Here is a 15,908-nt window from a genome sequence, read left to right as displayed (position 1 = left end):
AAAAAGGAACCGCGTGGTTGAAGCAAATAAGCACAGCTGGATGGATGCGGATGGCATCAACCGTGAAAGTAAAATGAGGAAAAAACAAAATTGCCATCAGCAGGCTATTACTTAGGAAATTGAAGGCGTTCGAAATACTACAAGGTTCTTAGTCATTCCGAAACTTATTACGGCTGTTTTTTACATATCCGCTGACCTCTCATTTTCAGTGGATGCACATCTATTTTAACAACAACCTATACGGATAGTTGTTGTTGCGCAGTGGGAATTTTGAGAAACCCAAAAGTTTAAAAGTTTCGAGGATCCCGCCTTTTCAATCTACTGGTCATGATGATGTTCATCACGATTCATGGCTATGTATACCGCAACAAAGCGATAACATAGTTATTTGGACTTTTAATGTCCATAATTAATGTGACTACTGAAACTCGTCTGTCTGTCGAGAATTTTTATCGTTTCCAACCGATCGGTCGGTTCAGACATCAACTCTGACGTAATCATCGTTTGTTGAGAATGACACTATTTTATAGATTCAAATGTAAAGCCTAGCTAAAATTTTTCAAGCACTTATGACCAACTGGCAACGTGCGGAGCAGATAATTCATGCGGAACAAAATTTTGTTGTTCAACATTTTTTTCGTTCTTTTATTGTTCCACTTTTGAACGATTGGCGTCGTCGTGAATAGCGCATTTAGGTACAATTTCCTCTTTGCACCACCCCAAATGCGGAAATTTCCTGGAAGAGCTGGAATATATTTATGTACACAACAAAGCGATGAATTACACGATATGTTGTACGTAGAACATCCCGGCCTGTTTTCTATTCGATTTCTGGTTCATTCCAGTTGTATCCAGTTTTTTTTTTTACTTCTCACCCATCAACATTTTTATAAGTCTGGGTTTCTTTTTGTGAGGTAGGTTCTTCCTCTTTCATGGCGGGGAGTTGTCTGGAAAAGGTGAGACTGTCTCAGTGACTATAGTGCGGTTAAGAGTAATAAGTACTTCTTTTGCCTAGCAACCAGAACTGAACTAAAAATCATTTATAAAGAAAAAGATAAGAAAACAAAAATTCGCGCACTCAATAGAACATGAGTAAAAATGGACTTAAATAAAAATAAATTCGTTTCTATAAAAAACCGCTGTCTTGTTATTTCTATTTTCTTTTCTTTTTATAAATCCACTGTATATAGTCTTTTGAGATACGTACGCATTTCGTTTAAACGTTGCTAGCGGTGAAGTGATAATAATAGTCTCTATTGCGATGTTCCCTCCTTTCGTGTCAGTCGCACCTTCGTTAATATTAAGAGTTTTCACATGTACATCGCAAACCCCAAAGCAAGAATAATTACAGCTATTTTCAAAGTGAACTATTCTCGTCTTTTAATTGGTTCACTACTTATAGCATCAAATGAGCAAAAAAAAACTATTACAACTTGAACAGAAAATTGGCAAAATAGATTTTTTTAAAGAGAAAAGAATGCTGTTGCGTCATCAGAGTGGAATGAACTGTTCCGCCTTGATAAATCTAAAGCCCAGTTGGTATAAAGAAAGCTCGTCAAAATGAAAATTGAATTAAATTGTCAACAATGATGACTAAATTTGTTCGGATAATTATTATTTTAATAAATTTTATATGAATTTCGACTCTCTTAAATTCTTATTAGGCTTAACAGTTCAGTCACATATATACATCATGATAAAAACCCTAAGTGAATCAATTCATTCGTCGATTATTTATTCATGATTTAATATATGCCGAACAATAAAAATAAATAAATACAAAAATCCGACCCCAAACGTTTTTGGTAATTGTTTACGTACATCATACACCTTACGGATTCAAGGTTATATGAGGAAAATTTGGTTTTGATTAGCACGATAAATTGGAGCTTTCAAAGCAAAAAGCAATAAAAAGTCTTTCCGTTTTCCTCCTGCTGTCTTTTCTTTATTCTTGTGACTTCAACGAAAAGTTTGTCTTATTCTTCTTCTATACTGTATTAGCAACTGCAGGTGTTGCTTTAGATTTTTTTTCCGGGACTGGACTGTGAATATAATGAGGGTTATTGAAAACTCGACATACCATGTTCAACTTGGTACAACTGGTATCATTAATATATGTCTTATCACTCGCACTTTCCCTCTTTTATAAAGCAAACAATAAGTGTGGGACACTTTTTCCAGCTATTCCTGACATTTTCTGGCTATTTCTGACATTTTCCAGTTATAGCCAGAAATTGTCGCTGGTTGCCTTGGCTTTCTCTTGGTTCTAAAATAATAATTCCGTTTCGGAACAATGAATATCTCCAAGTACGGGTGGATTGGATTAAAATTTAAAAAATGTAGACAGGTGTCTGATTGTGATTGTGATGTTATTTCGTTTGTGAATGTATATTCCCTCCTTGCTGTCGCGCAAGCGCTCAACGATTTGCTGTTGACAAGCTGGACAAAAACTGGTTAACTAAATACCCGCATATATACTAGTTTCCTTTTTTTTAAAATTCCCATGCTGTTTATGGTTGTGTGCAGACAATTTCAAATTTTTGTTTCACCGTCGTATATATTTAATAGTTGGTGCGCAGTTCTCATTTTATTTATTGTGTGCCGTTTTTTTTTTGTACCTTTAGCTTTTTTAAATATACCCACGTCGAAAGTGTAGATTAGAACATGAAAGTGTGTCGATCTGATCAGTGTATTGCGAAGAATTTTCTGTGACGCACACGATACAGAAGATTGGGTTTATGGGCTCATTTCTACTGGAACTCGGAGGGAATTGCGCTGGGCAAGGGCCGGAAATACCGTTCCCGGTAACACGGTACAGGTAGGCTATATAGGCAATGTATACGACGGTAGTTCAACATTCACTATGTATATATATGAAACAATGCTGTGTAATAATGATAATGTTTTTTCGTGCAAGGTGCAACAATAATTAAATTTGGGTCGATACAAACACCTAAAAAATTATTCGACGTGAACTGTTTAAACGACCACTGGCAAAAGACGAGTTTCAAATGCCGAGTTGACTAAGCGCATACTTGGCCGCGGTGTTTTTAGCTATTCGCGAATTCTTTCCGACTCCTTTGTACAATCGACCGTTATTCAGAACCTCAACAGCTATGCAAATACGCCCGTCTGGAAGGCTCTCCAGGGTCCTATATAAGGACACACACACAAAATAAAACGAATAAATTACCTGACATATATTCTTTGTATGTAAATGACTAGATAGATAGCATACTTGAACTGGACCTTCCCCGGATATTTTTCGTAAATCGTTCTAATTGGAGACTTGGGAACTACTCGCGTGCAAGCTTCTACAGAAATAGAAAATTGAGTTCAATCGCATATAGTTTGATATGAACATGTAGGGTAACCGCGGCAGCTGATAATAAATTGTCTTACCGATTTCTTCCCGGATGAGCGGATAGAAAACTCGCCAAACCGCGTCCAGCGACATGTCCGAATCGAGAAACACAGCTCCGACCAGCGATTCAAAAATATCGCCCAGGACTTTGGGAACTTCGACAGCTTCGGCCATCGGGTCATCGTGAGTTCCAATCAGGAAAAACTAGATCGTTCGAAGCGACATCATCCATATAGAAATTGGTCAGCGTTAAAATAAGCTATTAGGTTCTAAATAATAAGACGACACGTCTAGTGAGTTAGACGATTCAACGAACCTCATCGGGCGTTGCGTGATCGCACATTTCCTGTTGCTGAACGAATCGATCGATGGCTTGGTGGACGTCGGGGACCAGGTGTTTCAGATAGCGATGGAATCCATTGCGGACGGCCAGCACGGCGAAGGTGACGTTGTTGACCAGCGCCGATCTCATGTCACTCAGCGCGCCGGGAGTCAATTGAAACAGCCGGCAGTCGTACAGGTATTTAGTAATCAGATAGTCTGCGACGAAACATCAAATGCTCAACATCAAACGGACAATTTAAAGGAAAAATAAAATAAAATAAAATCGCGTAATAATTCAAGGACGCGCTGTCCAACTCACCAAAGACGGCATCGCCCAGAAACTCGAGCCGCTGATAGCAACTTGTCATCCGATTGGGATGATACGAAGCGTGACTGAAGGCTTGCAGCAGATAAAAGCGATTGCCAAAGCGAAAGTTGAGGCTACTCTCCAGGGTCTCGAAGCCGGCGAGATGGTCGTCCAGAAGATGTTGAGCCTGCGGCGAATCGAGCAACAAAGGCTCCGGTGGAGTGCCACCGAAAGAAGAAGAAGAAGAGGAGGAACCTTCGTCGCCACTCGGATCCGGAACGTTGACTCCCATCCAGCGCATCACTTTGAGAGCGCCTTTGATTCCGTGGAGCGTCAGGTACAAGCCGAATAGAGCTTCCACCGAATCCGCTACAGATTTCTTGGATATTCTCTGCCACAGTTTAGCATTCGGTTTTTCGTCGGTCTCCTAAAGTAATTTCAACCGAGAATATTTTATTTTATTAAATAAAATTTAAATGAATTATTTTTTATAATTCAAATAAATAAAAAAAAAATTTAAATAATTTTTTACATAAAAATAATTTTTTTAAATTAAAATAATTTTGTTTAATTTAAATAAATTTGTTTAATAAATCCAATTTAACTATTTTCAAAATTCAATATGATTTTTTGCGATTTCAAATAAATTTTTTTCAAATTTCATTCAAAATTCAAATTAATTTCTTTTACAATCAATTAAATAGAATAGTAACCAATGCCATGCAGTCATCTTCAGTGTTGTTCGGAAAGTAGCAGGGTGGCAACCAATTCTCTTTGGCCACGAATTTGGTGGCCACGACGAATCGCGGAATCGATTTGATTTTGCCCAGTTTGAAAAGATTTCGATTGCACACTTGAAGCATCCGCAGGTGGGTCATCTTGCCCTCGTGAAAGTGGCTGGGCGAGTCGCAATAAACGCGAATGCTGGCCGCCAATTTCAGGAACGAATCGCCGATCACTTCTAAACGTTCCAAATCGTAGCCGGCGTTGGCTACTGACCTATAAACCAAAATCGACAACAATAATTGTCGTTGATGGATTATATTACTTTGTTTGATGTGTGGAGTGGTAAATCAATTATGTCGTACGTGGTTAAGGCTTGCAAAACTTCACCCGGAGAAGGACCCTTTGGGCAATTGTCCATTGGCCCGTCGTCAAAACGAAAGTTATCCGCAAAAGCGGCTGAAGAGTTTTGAGTTGACATTTGCTTTTTATTAAATTTCAGTCCGGCCGATTTCACCGGCGAATTAATTTGGTTAACTTCTGGAATAAATAAATCCACGTTCCAAATGGAAATTTTCAAATCCACATCGTCGTCTTCTCTATTTAACCTGCAATGATATTCAACAGAGGAAATGTCGATCGAAATTGAATTGTAGTTTATGTCATATATCTTTACGTCATATCAGTTTGCATCAGATCGCCTTCATCCATATCATTCTGCTCACTTTTCTCAACAATTTGTGACGGTAGCTGCTGGCATTTGCCATTGGTTTTCATCTGTAGAGGTTCCCATTGAAGATCTAAATAGAAAATTTGATCATATAGAATAGGAGTATTGGCCAAAATACAACTTGGTATTGCACATACTCGGAGGTAAAACAGATAGCCCGAGGCCGGTTTTGGCTTGAATTTCCATCCTCAGCTCGTCGGCCAATAGCAACGAGTTCAAACGATAAAAGATGGACGGAATCCACAGCGCCTGTCTCCACATGGAAGCCGGAAAACGGTGAACTTCACAGAATTCCGGCACGAAGTAGATGCTCCCCTTTGGGAGTGATTTTATTTCGCCGTCGCCGTCGTCCGCCGCTTCTTTGCGGTTAACGTACCTGTGAGAAATGAGAAACAAAAAAATGATCGCGGGAACGGCGGATTGAAACGAGCCGATAAATTGCGTTGCTATACGGAGTATACGCTAGCGGAACATAATATAATAGACAAACTAGTTATTGATACTGAAAGCGATTTTATCTTTTTACTTTGGCGTGAGAAAATTGAACGTTTTGAACGATTCCTTTCTGACTTCCAGGAGCGGCTGGCTCTGATTTGCGATGATTGCGTTATGGCGATGGTGGAAATAGTTGGCGTACGTGGTGTAAGCCGGATTGGGGAACCGGGAAAGTGGAGTCACTTCCGGACGAACGGCATTCACGTAGTAGCAGGAAGATTTCCCTTTGGTTTGGTCGTGGTGAGCGGTGACCACCGCGTCGCCGTACACTTTGAAATAGTCAACGACTTGGCTGCTGCTGGACGACGATGATGGCGGGTGTGGCTGCCAATCGGGGACGGTTGAATCGAGGTGCTCATTCATGAAAGCCACGTCGATTCGATTGTTTGTGATGGGGACGACCAAGTAACTGCCCCGCGACGGATTGTACTGCTCCTCGCCCGGCAGTTGTAGAATCTTTTCGAAGAGAAACTGCTGGAAACGGTGGCAGAGTTTGACGTCGTCGAGAGTCAACCTCAAGAAGCTGTCGACTTCCAGAAATCCGACGTTGATCTGGCCAGCCGGCGAGTACAATCCGAACGGATTGATCGCTGGCAATTTCTGGCTGGACAGGAAACCCATCCGGCGCTGGGCGCGATTGGGGTCGAACTGGTTTTCTGGCTGGGCCGAATCCTTGACCACTTCGTAGGTGAACAAGTAAAGGTAAAAGGGCGAGGCGATTACGCCATCCAAGAGCCGGGCAACTCCTCTGAGGTAGAAGTCGCTTCCTTGTGAATTTTCCAATTGACAATCGAAATCGAAGTCGACATTTTCGTCCGTCTCCAGCACCACACTTTTACTGAGCGGCATCAAATGCTGGTCGTCCAATTCGCCCAGCTGGTGGAGGCGAATGCAGGCCTGCAGAGACACTTCCTGTTTGGCCAGCCGTTTGGAAGGCATGACTCGACCGATCAATTCGTCTCTCAACGGGCAATTGAGCGGCAGCAGTAAAGTGCATCGAAAGTGATCCTGGATGGTCGATCCTAGCCTTCTAAGGTGATTGGTGTGATCCCTGTCCATTTCAGCTAGTCTTCTAGCGCTGATTCGGTTGACCACGTAATAAGGAGCAAGTGGCGCCGATCCATCCGACGGCAAAGTAGCGCAATACCTAAATATTTTACATCAAATTAAATTAAATGAGAGTTATAATCAACATTTTCTGGCTGATTGTTACCAATTTAGTAACGAAATGGAACTCAAAAGAGTGACGCGAGGTCCGTCCGGATAGGGACAATAAGGCGGTATGATTGTTTGCCAGAGTTGTTCCAGTTGTGGATCGCTCGGTTCGTCGTCCGTCACGCTGGACATCATCAGAGATGAAGGGTCCATCAGAGACTGTTCTATAAAGTGGAAGCCGGCCAGCGTGTCGAGAAAAGGGCTCAGCGTCTCTGTCGGCACCATCAAAATGTAAAAAGCGTTGGGCGAACGAGCTCGTCCCTTGGACTGGACGTAGTCGCAAAATGTTTTAATGCCTAGAAATCAATCAGAACGTTATTACTAGATGTAACCCACTATAAATATGATTGATTTTGATTTAACATACCGTCGAAACGGATGACTAGATTGCACGCTCGGACGTCCACACCTTCCTCCAGGACGGAAGTGGCCACTAAAAGATTGCAGGTGCCATCTCGGAATTGGCGAATGATTTTACTCTGGCTCTGATTGAGGTGGTGGTTTTCTTTCATTTTCCCTTTGGGATTTCCCGAAGCCTGGCCCATCGTGAATAGCGGATTCAGATAGGAAAGACCAGGATCACATTGACTAGCCTCCTAAAATAAAATATAAAAATGGTATTTCCCAATTTTTGTTTGACGTCAAGATATTTTAGCTCTCTCACGGATCTACTTAAAATGTTCAAAATTGGTTTTATACTCGAAGTATGTGGTAAAGGACGTTGGCAGAAGACCGGCGTTCGACGAACACAATGCTGCACAGCGGGGTGAATTTTGCCACCCTGAATTAAAGAAATTTCAAATAATGTAACAAACACGCATTAATACTTTGTTTTGGGTATAAACAAACGTGTCAATTTCTCCGGGACTGAACTGACGCAAAATATCCATCAGGCGTGTCACGTGCGGAGTGGTAAAAAGGCGGAGGCGATCGAGTGGACTCAATTGGCCGAAAATAAATCCACAGATTTTCCTAAAATGAAAACGCAAGTTATATTACAGTAGTCAAACGGAAATATCTTTTAACAATTAATTTACCGGATTTCCTCCAACATCACATCCACTATTTTGAAAAATCTGTTGACGAGCTCAGAGTTATTCACGGATTGAAATCCCAGTCGCCGGATCTCTTTGCTAAAGATGGATACGGTGTGATTAGTACCGTACGGACCTTATTACATCAAACAAAATGTAGGTAATAATACAAATTGAGCCCTTGTTCAATGATTATAACTTACCAAATATACTAGTCAAAATTTTGATTTCTCGTAGGATATCAGTCAGTTCACCAGGACAGGGGGAATCGCAATCGAGGTCTCCACGAAGTTCCATCAAACAAGTGTCCAATAATTCTTGAATATGCGATGAGAGCCAGGCCGTCTCACTGTTTCCGGTATTCTCCTGCCAACTGGAATACTCGCAGATGATTTCAATCGGTTTCGTCGAATATCTGTACGGTATCCATTTGATTATAAGAACACAACATATTTCACAAAAACAATTATTGAATTTACCCAGCGATTTTGTGCGGATGTGCAGTGCGAATGATGGAGTTCATGGAGGTCTTTAGCTTGCTAAAATGTTTGTTCAAATTTAAAAAAAAATTAAATATACTGTAGGATGTGGGTGATTGATTGATTACCTGATATTTTTCGTCACGTCTTTGGGTTTGCATTTCTCCAGGAAAAGGGCGGCCGTCAGTCCCAGAACGCGCGGGACACTGCCGGCCCCGTGGCGCTGGCAAAATTCATTCAAAACGATCAGCGAGTGTTTCATGGGCGACTCTTTGACGGCCCTGTGGCATTCGTCGATGACCAAGAGTGCGACCTGGCCGACCGTGATGAAACCGTGATTGACTGCGTTGACGAAGAGCTGGGCCGTCATAACCAAGACATTGTTCTTCTCCAATTCCTTGGCCCATCTGGAATAGGATTCAAATCGTCTGCTGTGTTGCATTTGGCTTTTTAATTGTAAGTTTCGGGGTCTTTGAAATATCCGAACCTGTCGCCCTTCCACAAGTCGACGCCGAGCTCTCCGTAATATTCGCCCACTTCCAGACAGGTGTGCCGGCGGATGTAGGCGGCCTGCTGCTTGGCCAGAATGACGGTGGGCACCAGAAAAACAACACGGCGTCCATCTTGCGCCAACGGCCTGAAACACTTGATCTGTGCAGCAACTTAATCGCATATACAGTAATTGGAAAGATAATACAAACTCACTTGTTGACTTGGGCCGCATAGTCGCGGATAAGTAGGACGGCGATCATTGTTTTGCCCGATCCCGTCGGCAGGTACACGATCGTGTTCTCTCGTCTGGCGTGCTCGTACAGTTCCAGCTACAGATTTGATACACATCAAATGAGCAATTCAAATATCAAAGCTAGATTATATTGTCAACTTGAAAATTATTTGTTTTAGTTTTTTACTTGGTAATTTCTGGGAATCGAATTTTCCTTTGGTTCTTCAATCGGCGACATTTTTCGAATAACCTGTCGACTATATAAGACGTCTGGGTTTTGTGACTGCGAGACTGGACTGCCAGTAATTTCTTCGAGATTTTGCAATTGTTCAACCGACACCCAAGTCAGTCAATAACTGAATAGTTATAGCCGGGTCGAGTAATGTGACTCGGGACTCAAAATGCAATGCATTCTTTTTTTTCCTTTTCGTTTTATCTACAACTTCGCTATCGGATTACTCATCTTGTCCAATACACACCGTATATTTGTGTTTGCTCGCAGCAGAACTGATATGGGTATATTTGATCAACCTCGTATCGTTGTTTATTTTACAATTTACGACATATTATTCTGAGAATATTCTCTCCTTATCGCCATTCTAATTAGTTGAACATAAAAGCCGAGGGTAAGTAAATTGCGCTAATTCTATTCTCACGACTCACGAGATTTTAATCAATTATTTTTAAAAAGAAAAATGAGGTAATGCACGCTGAGGCTAAGGAGTATAAATATTTGCTCGAAAATAATTCATAGAGCACTTTTTGACCAGTCAAAAAAAAGTCACCCGGAACCCGTCACTTACCGTGCACCAGCTGTTCAATTTTATAAATCACGAATCACATTATATTCGTACCCTAATATTATAATGCAATGTAGCGTCGATTCAAGAGGTGAGAATATTAAATTTTACAGTTCTTCTTGTGTCATTGATTTGAAAACATTAACAGGAGGTCTTTGAGTTCAATGTAAAAATTTTTATGTGCGATTCATAGAAGATAATTTTGTATTTTACAGAAATCACAAAAGGGAGTCGGCAGACAAGGAATTGTATCTCTCGCTACACTCTCGGACCCAATATCATACGACCAGCAATCAATCTCTCTGAGACTTGATGAGCATGAACAATTAAAAACTTTTATTATTATTAGGTCATAATTTTATAGGAAACATTTAGTATAGCACGACCAAATTTAAAAATTAAGGTGATTCGTACATAATAACATATTAATATAATTATATAATATAGGATACTCCCACAAATGAATATAATCGAGAAATAATCAAAGAAACAGATAAGATTTTTTTTTTGAAATTATTATTGGCTTGGGGGATTGGTCCTATGCATCACAGATCCTGACGAGTAAGTGACATGAGTGTATATAATACCACGCATGGCAATCATCGGAAATAACGGGGGAAATCTCCAAGAGAGTATTACAACAAATCATAGAGGATCGCTCTTTATAGTACAAGGTATGTATACAGTATACAGTGGGAAAAATCCTCAGCAGCATAACAGGAGCCTCAGTTGCGTTATTATAAGACTATATTCGCTCCCATAAATTGCTCGTACATTAAAAATTGCGCAACTTTAGGCTTGGAGAAGCACAAAAGCCACGATGATCCGATTCAATTGCCTTAATCAAAAGTTAAAAGTTGTTGGGCATGTGTACAGCGTGTTTGTTTTTGCTTCCACGATTTGTGTGTTTATTAGTTAATTGATGTGATAAATCAATCAATAGTCGACCCCCTCCGGGCCCCGGGGATAGGATCTGTAATTTCTAGCTATAGATTTCAGCGCTGCTTTTTGTTAGTTTTCTGTTTTGTTATTTTGCTAAAAGATTGGAAAATGACCAAATAAAAATTACCCGACCGTTTATTGTGGCCTTTGATCTTCAATTTGAAAAAACTCCGTGTGAAAGATGGAATAAACGAGGATTTTCATAAAATGCTACAGCATAACCCCAAAGAAGAAACATCGTTGTCAATGTCATTTTCCGAGACAGATTGGCGTATTACATATTCTTCTAAATGTTGGATGTTGAGCGATTTCATCAGCTGAAAGCTAAAAGGAAAAAAAGGAAAATTAGTATAGGTAAATAAATAATAACGATCAAATGATAAATTCATTCACCTTCACCGACTCAGTGGTTCGCTTGATTATGCCGCAAATGATTTGAATATCTTTTGATTGTTTGTCTGGTTTTCTCGCCAGGTATATTTTAGAGGAGAGATCATTCCTTTTATATTGGCTTGATTTTGAGCTATTGAAAATGTCGCTCGTCGGGCCATTGTTAAGGCTTGTAGGGCACCAGGCTCTTGTCGCTGTTTATTTGTATCAGCCGACGTGAAACATTTTTTGTCGTCCATCAACACTTTTCTTTTGTTCCTTGCACCGGCACATAGTTTCAAACAGCTGGGCTGCGTAGTAGACATCAATTTGCAACCAAAATAAAATTGTTTGAACGATGAACTCTTTCCTGTGTATCAATTAACGAACAAAAAAATTGGATTAAATGATTATGTAAGTTTAATAATTTTAAAAAGAGATAAACTGCAGCATTTCTACTATATACCTGAGTTGATCAAAGAGCGGAAGAACTCGGATCGGGTCTCGCACGCATACAGGATATTATATAAGAGTTGATTGCGCGCTAGATGGATGACGTCTGACTGTTGATCATCAAGTCCAGCGGGTTTGGGGTGACGTGAGGTATCGATATCATCGCCATTCCTTCAAAATAATAATTAGAAATGATGTAACAAATCCAGTTAGTAGTATATCACTTTTAATAAATATACCTTGCGCCTCCTTGGCGATAACGTCGGGATCTTTGGTGCCCAGTTCGATGTATTCCTCGCGCTGGCCGCTGTAGCTGTTCCTGTCGCGATCCTTATTGTCGTCGTTGACGGCCACCTCAGACGGCTGTCCGTTCTGATTGGTGGCCGGTTTCTTCTTGCAGAGTCGAAAGCGCCAGGTGACGATCAGTCCGACAGTCACCAAGACTCCGGCGGTGGCCATCCCAATCAGGAGGCCGACGGTGGACGTCATCTGGAAATTGGAGAAGCTGCCGGCCTGCCTCTCGGCCGGCAGTAATCCCACGACGGCCTTCTGAGTGGCTTCAATCAACACGGTTTCGCTGACGCCTATCAACAGTTGATTCAACAAATGAATTATTAGATAGGCATTATATAAGAGTCTCACTCAATGTCTATTTGGTTTTACCGTGGGCGTTGACGGCCGTCACCTGAAGGAGCGTGCCGACCGGCGGGATGACGGCCGTCCCTCCAACGCTGGCGACGTGATGGCTGCTGTGTCGCCTGGTTGTCTTGTTATTGTTGTTGCTGTTGTTGTAATCAACAGCGACGCTGTTGGCGCTGCTGCCGTTGTTCGACGAGGCCTTCCAGCTGTGCGTCTTGGGAGTCTCGCCCAGCCCGCTGGCAGCCACACTGCTGCTGCCCAGCGACGGCCAGTGAGACACTGACGACGACGACGAGGAGCCGGAACCCAAGTGGAGAGCGAATCTCGGCGAAGAGGAGGTCAAGTTGGCCAGCAGGGTCCGCGTTTTGATGTCGAAGACGTGCATCTTGAAATGCTGCGGGATTCCGCCGTCGTAGCCCTCGGCGCAATCGATCTCGAACGACGACAAGGTCTGATTGGAGATGGAGCAGTTCTTGGGCGGATCGGGAACACCTGCCAAATCATCACCGAAAGACATCAAGAATTATTCATTTAAAAAACATACATCGTGAATATTATAATCTAAATTTTTAGACGGTTCAATCGGGATTCAAACTTTTTTTAAAATTTGATGTTAGGTAGACGTGAGCAGAGATAGATGGAGTTAGTATATGAAGCCAGCGGCCAACTTCTTTTTTTGTCAAAAATGAATATTTAATCATAATAAATAATAACATTGCCATGCTGTTGCCCTCGGAATAAGTTTCCGCTTTTCCGCCAGACACTGTCGTCGCTCACGATTTCGTGCCAAGTGCAAACTGTAGGATAACTAATGTACGTATTATATTATATAAGCTCATTACAGTTTACATATTGTAGTACACGGCACAGCACATCTATAACTAAGTCTCCCCCCTCAACCCACACACGTTTGTTTTCCACCGCCCCAGCAGCAGCAGCGCGGGGGTTTTGACTCGTATTACCGTTATGACGTATACACATTTCCGGTGCGGATGATACATATAAATATAAAAGTAGATATAGATTTACAGGGCCAGTGACACACTTGACTGCTGCCCCACTAACATATCAGCTGATTGCTAGTCACTATAGAATAAACATATCGTTTCTGCTGTATTGGCAAAAACCGGAAATAAAAGAAATAAAAATAAAAAAAGGAAACGATCGACGTCACATCCGCTTGACATTTCGTCGCAATTGGACGGCCGGTTAAACATATGGACGCCCTCGCACGTGGAAGTGCAGCCGGACAGTGCTGGGGCTCTCTTATATATATAGGGAGAATAATCTATAAGAATCTATACTATTCTATAATATCTAATAATCAAATGATTAGTGTAGATACTGTACCGGCTGCATAAAAGTGGAAGACGCACGGCTGCGACTGGGTGCCCAGCGGGTTGGTGGCCCAGCAGAGTAGAGTGCCGAAATCCAGGTGGTTGCGCGGTGTGTAGCGCAAAATGGAGGTGGACCCGTCCTTGGTCCCGCCGGCCCGCTGTCCCGGCGTCAAGTCCAGCAGCTCTCCGGAGCCGTTGAAGGCCCAGCGGAAGCTGGTGGCCGACGGTTTCGACTCGACATGGCATTCCACTTCGCTCGTCAGTCCCTTGGCTCCGCCGTAGGACATTTTCTGCCCCGCCCGGCACACTGGCTTGTCTACATAATTGAATAGAAAACATCTTTCATGATTTACTATGCAACTACTGCGACGTATATATCCAGCTGCGTCGTCCAGCTGCCACGTACACCTTTCTGCCGATGAATCAATGGAATATTTCACCGCAAATAAGCTGTCCATATAGAAACAGACTTGTTTCTGTTTGTTTTACGAAATATACTACATCATTCTGTCACGTAATAACACCAAATGTTAGATGGCCAGCAGCATAAAAGAAGAATAGGCCTGATATACTATTGCTGGTCGGAACAAACAAGAACATTTACCGAATTGATTGTATCGGGCAGATTCAATTTTCACTTGGAACACTAATACAACTACATAGATCGAAGAGTGGAGTGCTTTCTGCATTCCTTTATTTATCAAATCTAATACGTTGTTGATTATGTTTTGAAAAAGCCAGCCGAGTTATTCGTGTGTTGTCCGCCAGGTCCCACATCTAAGAAAAGACCCGCGACCGACATTTCTCACGGGAGAAATCCTTGGGGATGGTCTGGAAAATCTTAAATGTACATGTACTGTTATAAAATATTTCGCCAAAAAACAAAAGTTATAAAAATAAAAGGAAACTGAAGAAACAATGTTCGTTTTAGATATTTTGGGTCACAGGTGCTGTTGACCTGTCCGCTCGGCTAACTCCAACTCGGCAACTGTCGAGTTACATATCGGTTTAATGTCAACAATTCGCCTGGACTGTTTGTTGTCCAACTGGCGCGTTAAATGTATGTACTATAGGAAATGGGGTAAACTTGAGTGACAGCCACCAATACGGAGAGACGGCCAAGCCGGCCAGAATAATGTTCTATATATAAAGTTGAATCCTGAGAGAGAAAGACGAGGCAGAGATAATAGAAGTTGTAAAGAGTTATATACAGGGAAAGGCGACCCAATTTGAGACGAGAGGCGAAGGTTTTATATAGTTTCGCCAATACACACAAAGAGCGGGCGCGGTTGGAGCGCATAGTCAAGACTCCAGACGAGCTCCAGAGAGACGGAGAAGAAAACCAGGAGAGGGACGAGAAGAGAGAGCAAACGATTGTCAAGCACGACACGCGGGACCTGACTGGAGTGCATAGACGAAGAGACGGCGCTGCACGGCGGCCCCATAAAGTCTCTTACATACAAATAAAGCCGTAATAAGAGCGTGACTGGACTCGAGATGAAACAACAGCCATCGCCAAAAATTTTTGCTTCGTTTCGTCCCCTTTCAAAAATGTCTTATTTATTTCTTTCCTATTATTTTCTTATTATTTTTTTTTTTTTTTAAGTTAAGGATGACATTATAAGCAAAAATTATCTTTGGAAATGATTATTTTTTAAGAAATTCTATAATCGTCGCAAAATAAAATCTCAGTTCTTATACCGGTACCCTCTGCTGCGCACAAAGAATAGTGAAAAATAAAAAAAGTGAATCAATAATAGAATCTGTATGGATATACAGCACACTACCGGAATACTCAAAAGAGAAATAATTTAAGTGAAAGTGTGGACGTGGAATAAAAAGATATGTATAGATGCGAGAAAGAAAGAAAAAGAGAGAGAGAACGATATACGCCTACACATGTACTATATAAAACGAGATTGCGGAGGTCGGCGAAAAACAGGTCACGTCAATGAAGCCCGGCTCTATAATAT

The 15,908-nt window shown here is 41.6% G+C and overlaps 2 protein-coding genes across 4 annotated transcripts in view; both read right to left on the bottom strand.

The window, feature by feature from the left end:
- Positions 1-2,680: 2,680 nt before the first annotated feature.
- Positions 2,681-9,771, bottom strand: LOC124341833 (endoribonuclease Dicer-like). 2 transcript variants are annotated; one of them, XM_046794784.1, is made up of 21 exons: positions 9,583-9,771; positions 9,377-9,492; positions 9,159-9,308; positions 8,800-9,078; positions 8,672-8,731; positions 8,396-8,607; positions 8,196-8,328; positions 8,008-8,130; positions 7,858-7,939; positions 7,526-7,754; positions 7,157-7,454; positions 5,975-7,090; positions 5,586-5,824; positions 5,395-5,518; positions 5,084-5,326; positions 4,709-4,994; positions 4,008-4,422; positions 3,681-3,904; positions 3,403-3,568; positions 3,239-3,314; positions 2,681-3,152 (listed from the first exon to the last, which is right to left on the bottom strand). In XM_046794784.1, exons 1-21 carry the CDS (start codon positions 9,631-9,633, stop codon positions 3,008-3,010), a joined length of 4,767 nt encoding a protein of 1,588 aa, XP_046650740.1. In that variant the 5' UTR covers positions 9,634-9,771; the 3' UTR covers positions 2,681-3,007. The 2 variants fall into 2 exon arrangements, with proteins under 2 accessions (XP_046650740.1, XP_046650741.1); XM_046794785.1 differs by having other exon boundaries at positions 4,008-4,419.
- Positions 9,772-11,254: 1,483 nt separating this feature from the next.
- Positions 11,255-15,908, bottom strand: part of LOC124341792 (nephrin-like) — a 41,244-nt gene continuing 36,590 nt past the window's right edge. For both annotated transcript variants that reach the window (XM_046794734.1, XM_046794735.1), the window contains 6 exons: positions 13,949-14,251; positions 12,623-13,090; positions 12,199-12,543; positions 11,973-12,130; positions 11,531-11,876; positions 11,255-11,461 (listed from right to left, as the gene is read on the bottom strand). In XM_046794734.1, the coding sequence (XP_046650690.1) occupies positions 12,051-12,130; positions 12,199-12,543; positions 12,623-13,090; positions 13,949-14,251 (1,196 nt within the window). In that variant the 3' untranslated portion in view covers positions 11,255-11,461; positions 11,531-11,876; positions 11,973-12,050. The remainder of the gene's footprint in view (positions 11,462-11,530; positions 11,877-11,972; positions 12,131-12,198; positions 12,544-12,622; positions 13,091-13,948; positions 14,252-15,908) is intronic.

The sequence above is a fragment of the Daphnia pulicaria genome, chromosome 6 (assembly GCF_021234035.1).
Source record: "Daphnia pulicaria isolate SC F1-1A chromosome 6, SC_F0-13Bv2, whole genome shotgun sequence".
NCBI classification, from domain to species: domain Eukaryota; kingdom Metazoa; phylum Arthropoda; class Branchiopoda; order Diplostraca; family Daphniidae; genus Daphnia; species Daphnia pulicaria.
The sequence above is the reverse complement of the archived record's forward strand: the minus strand, read 5'-3'. Positions and strand labels throughout refer to the sequence as shown.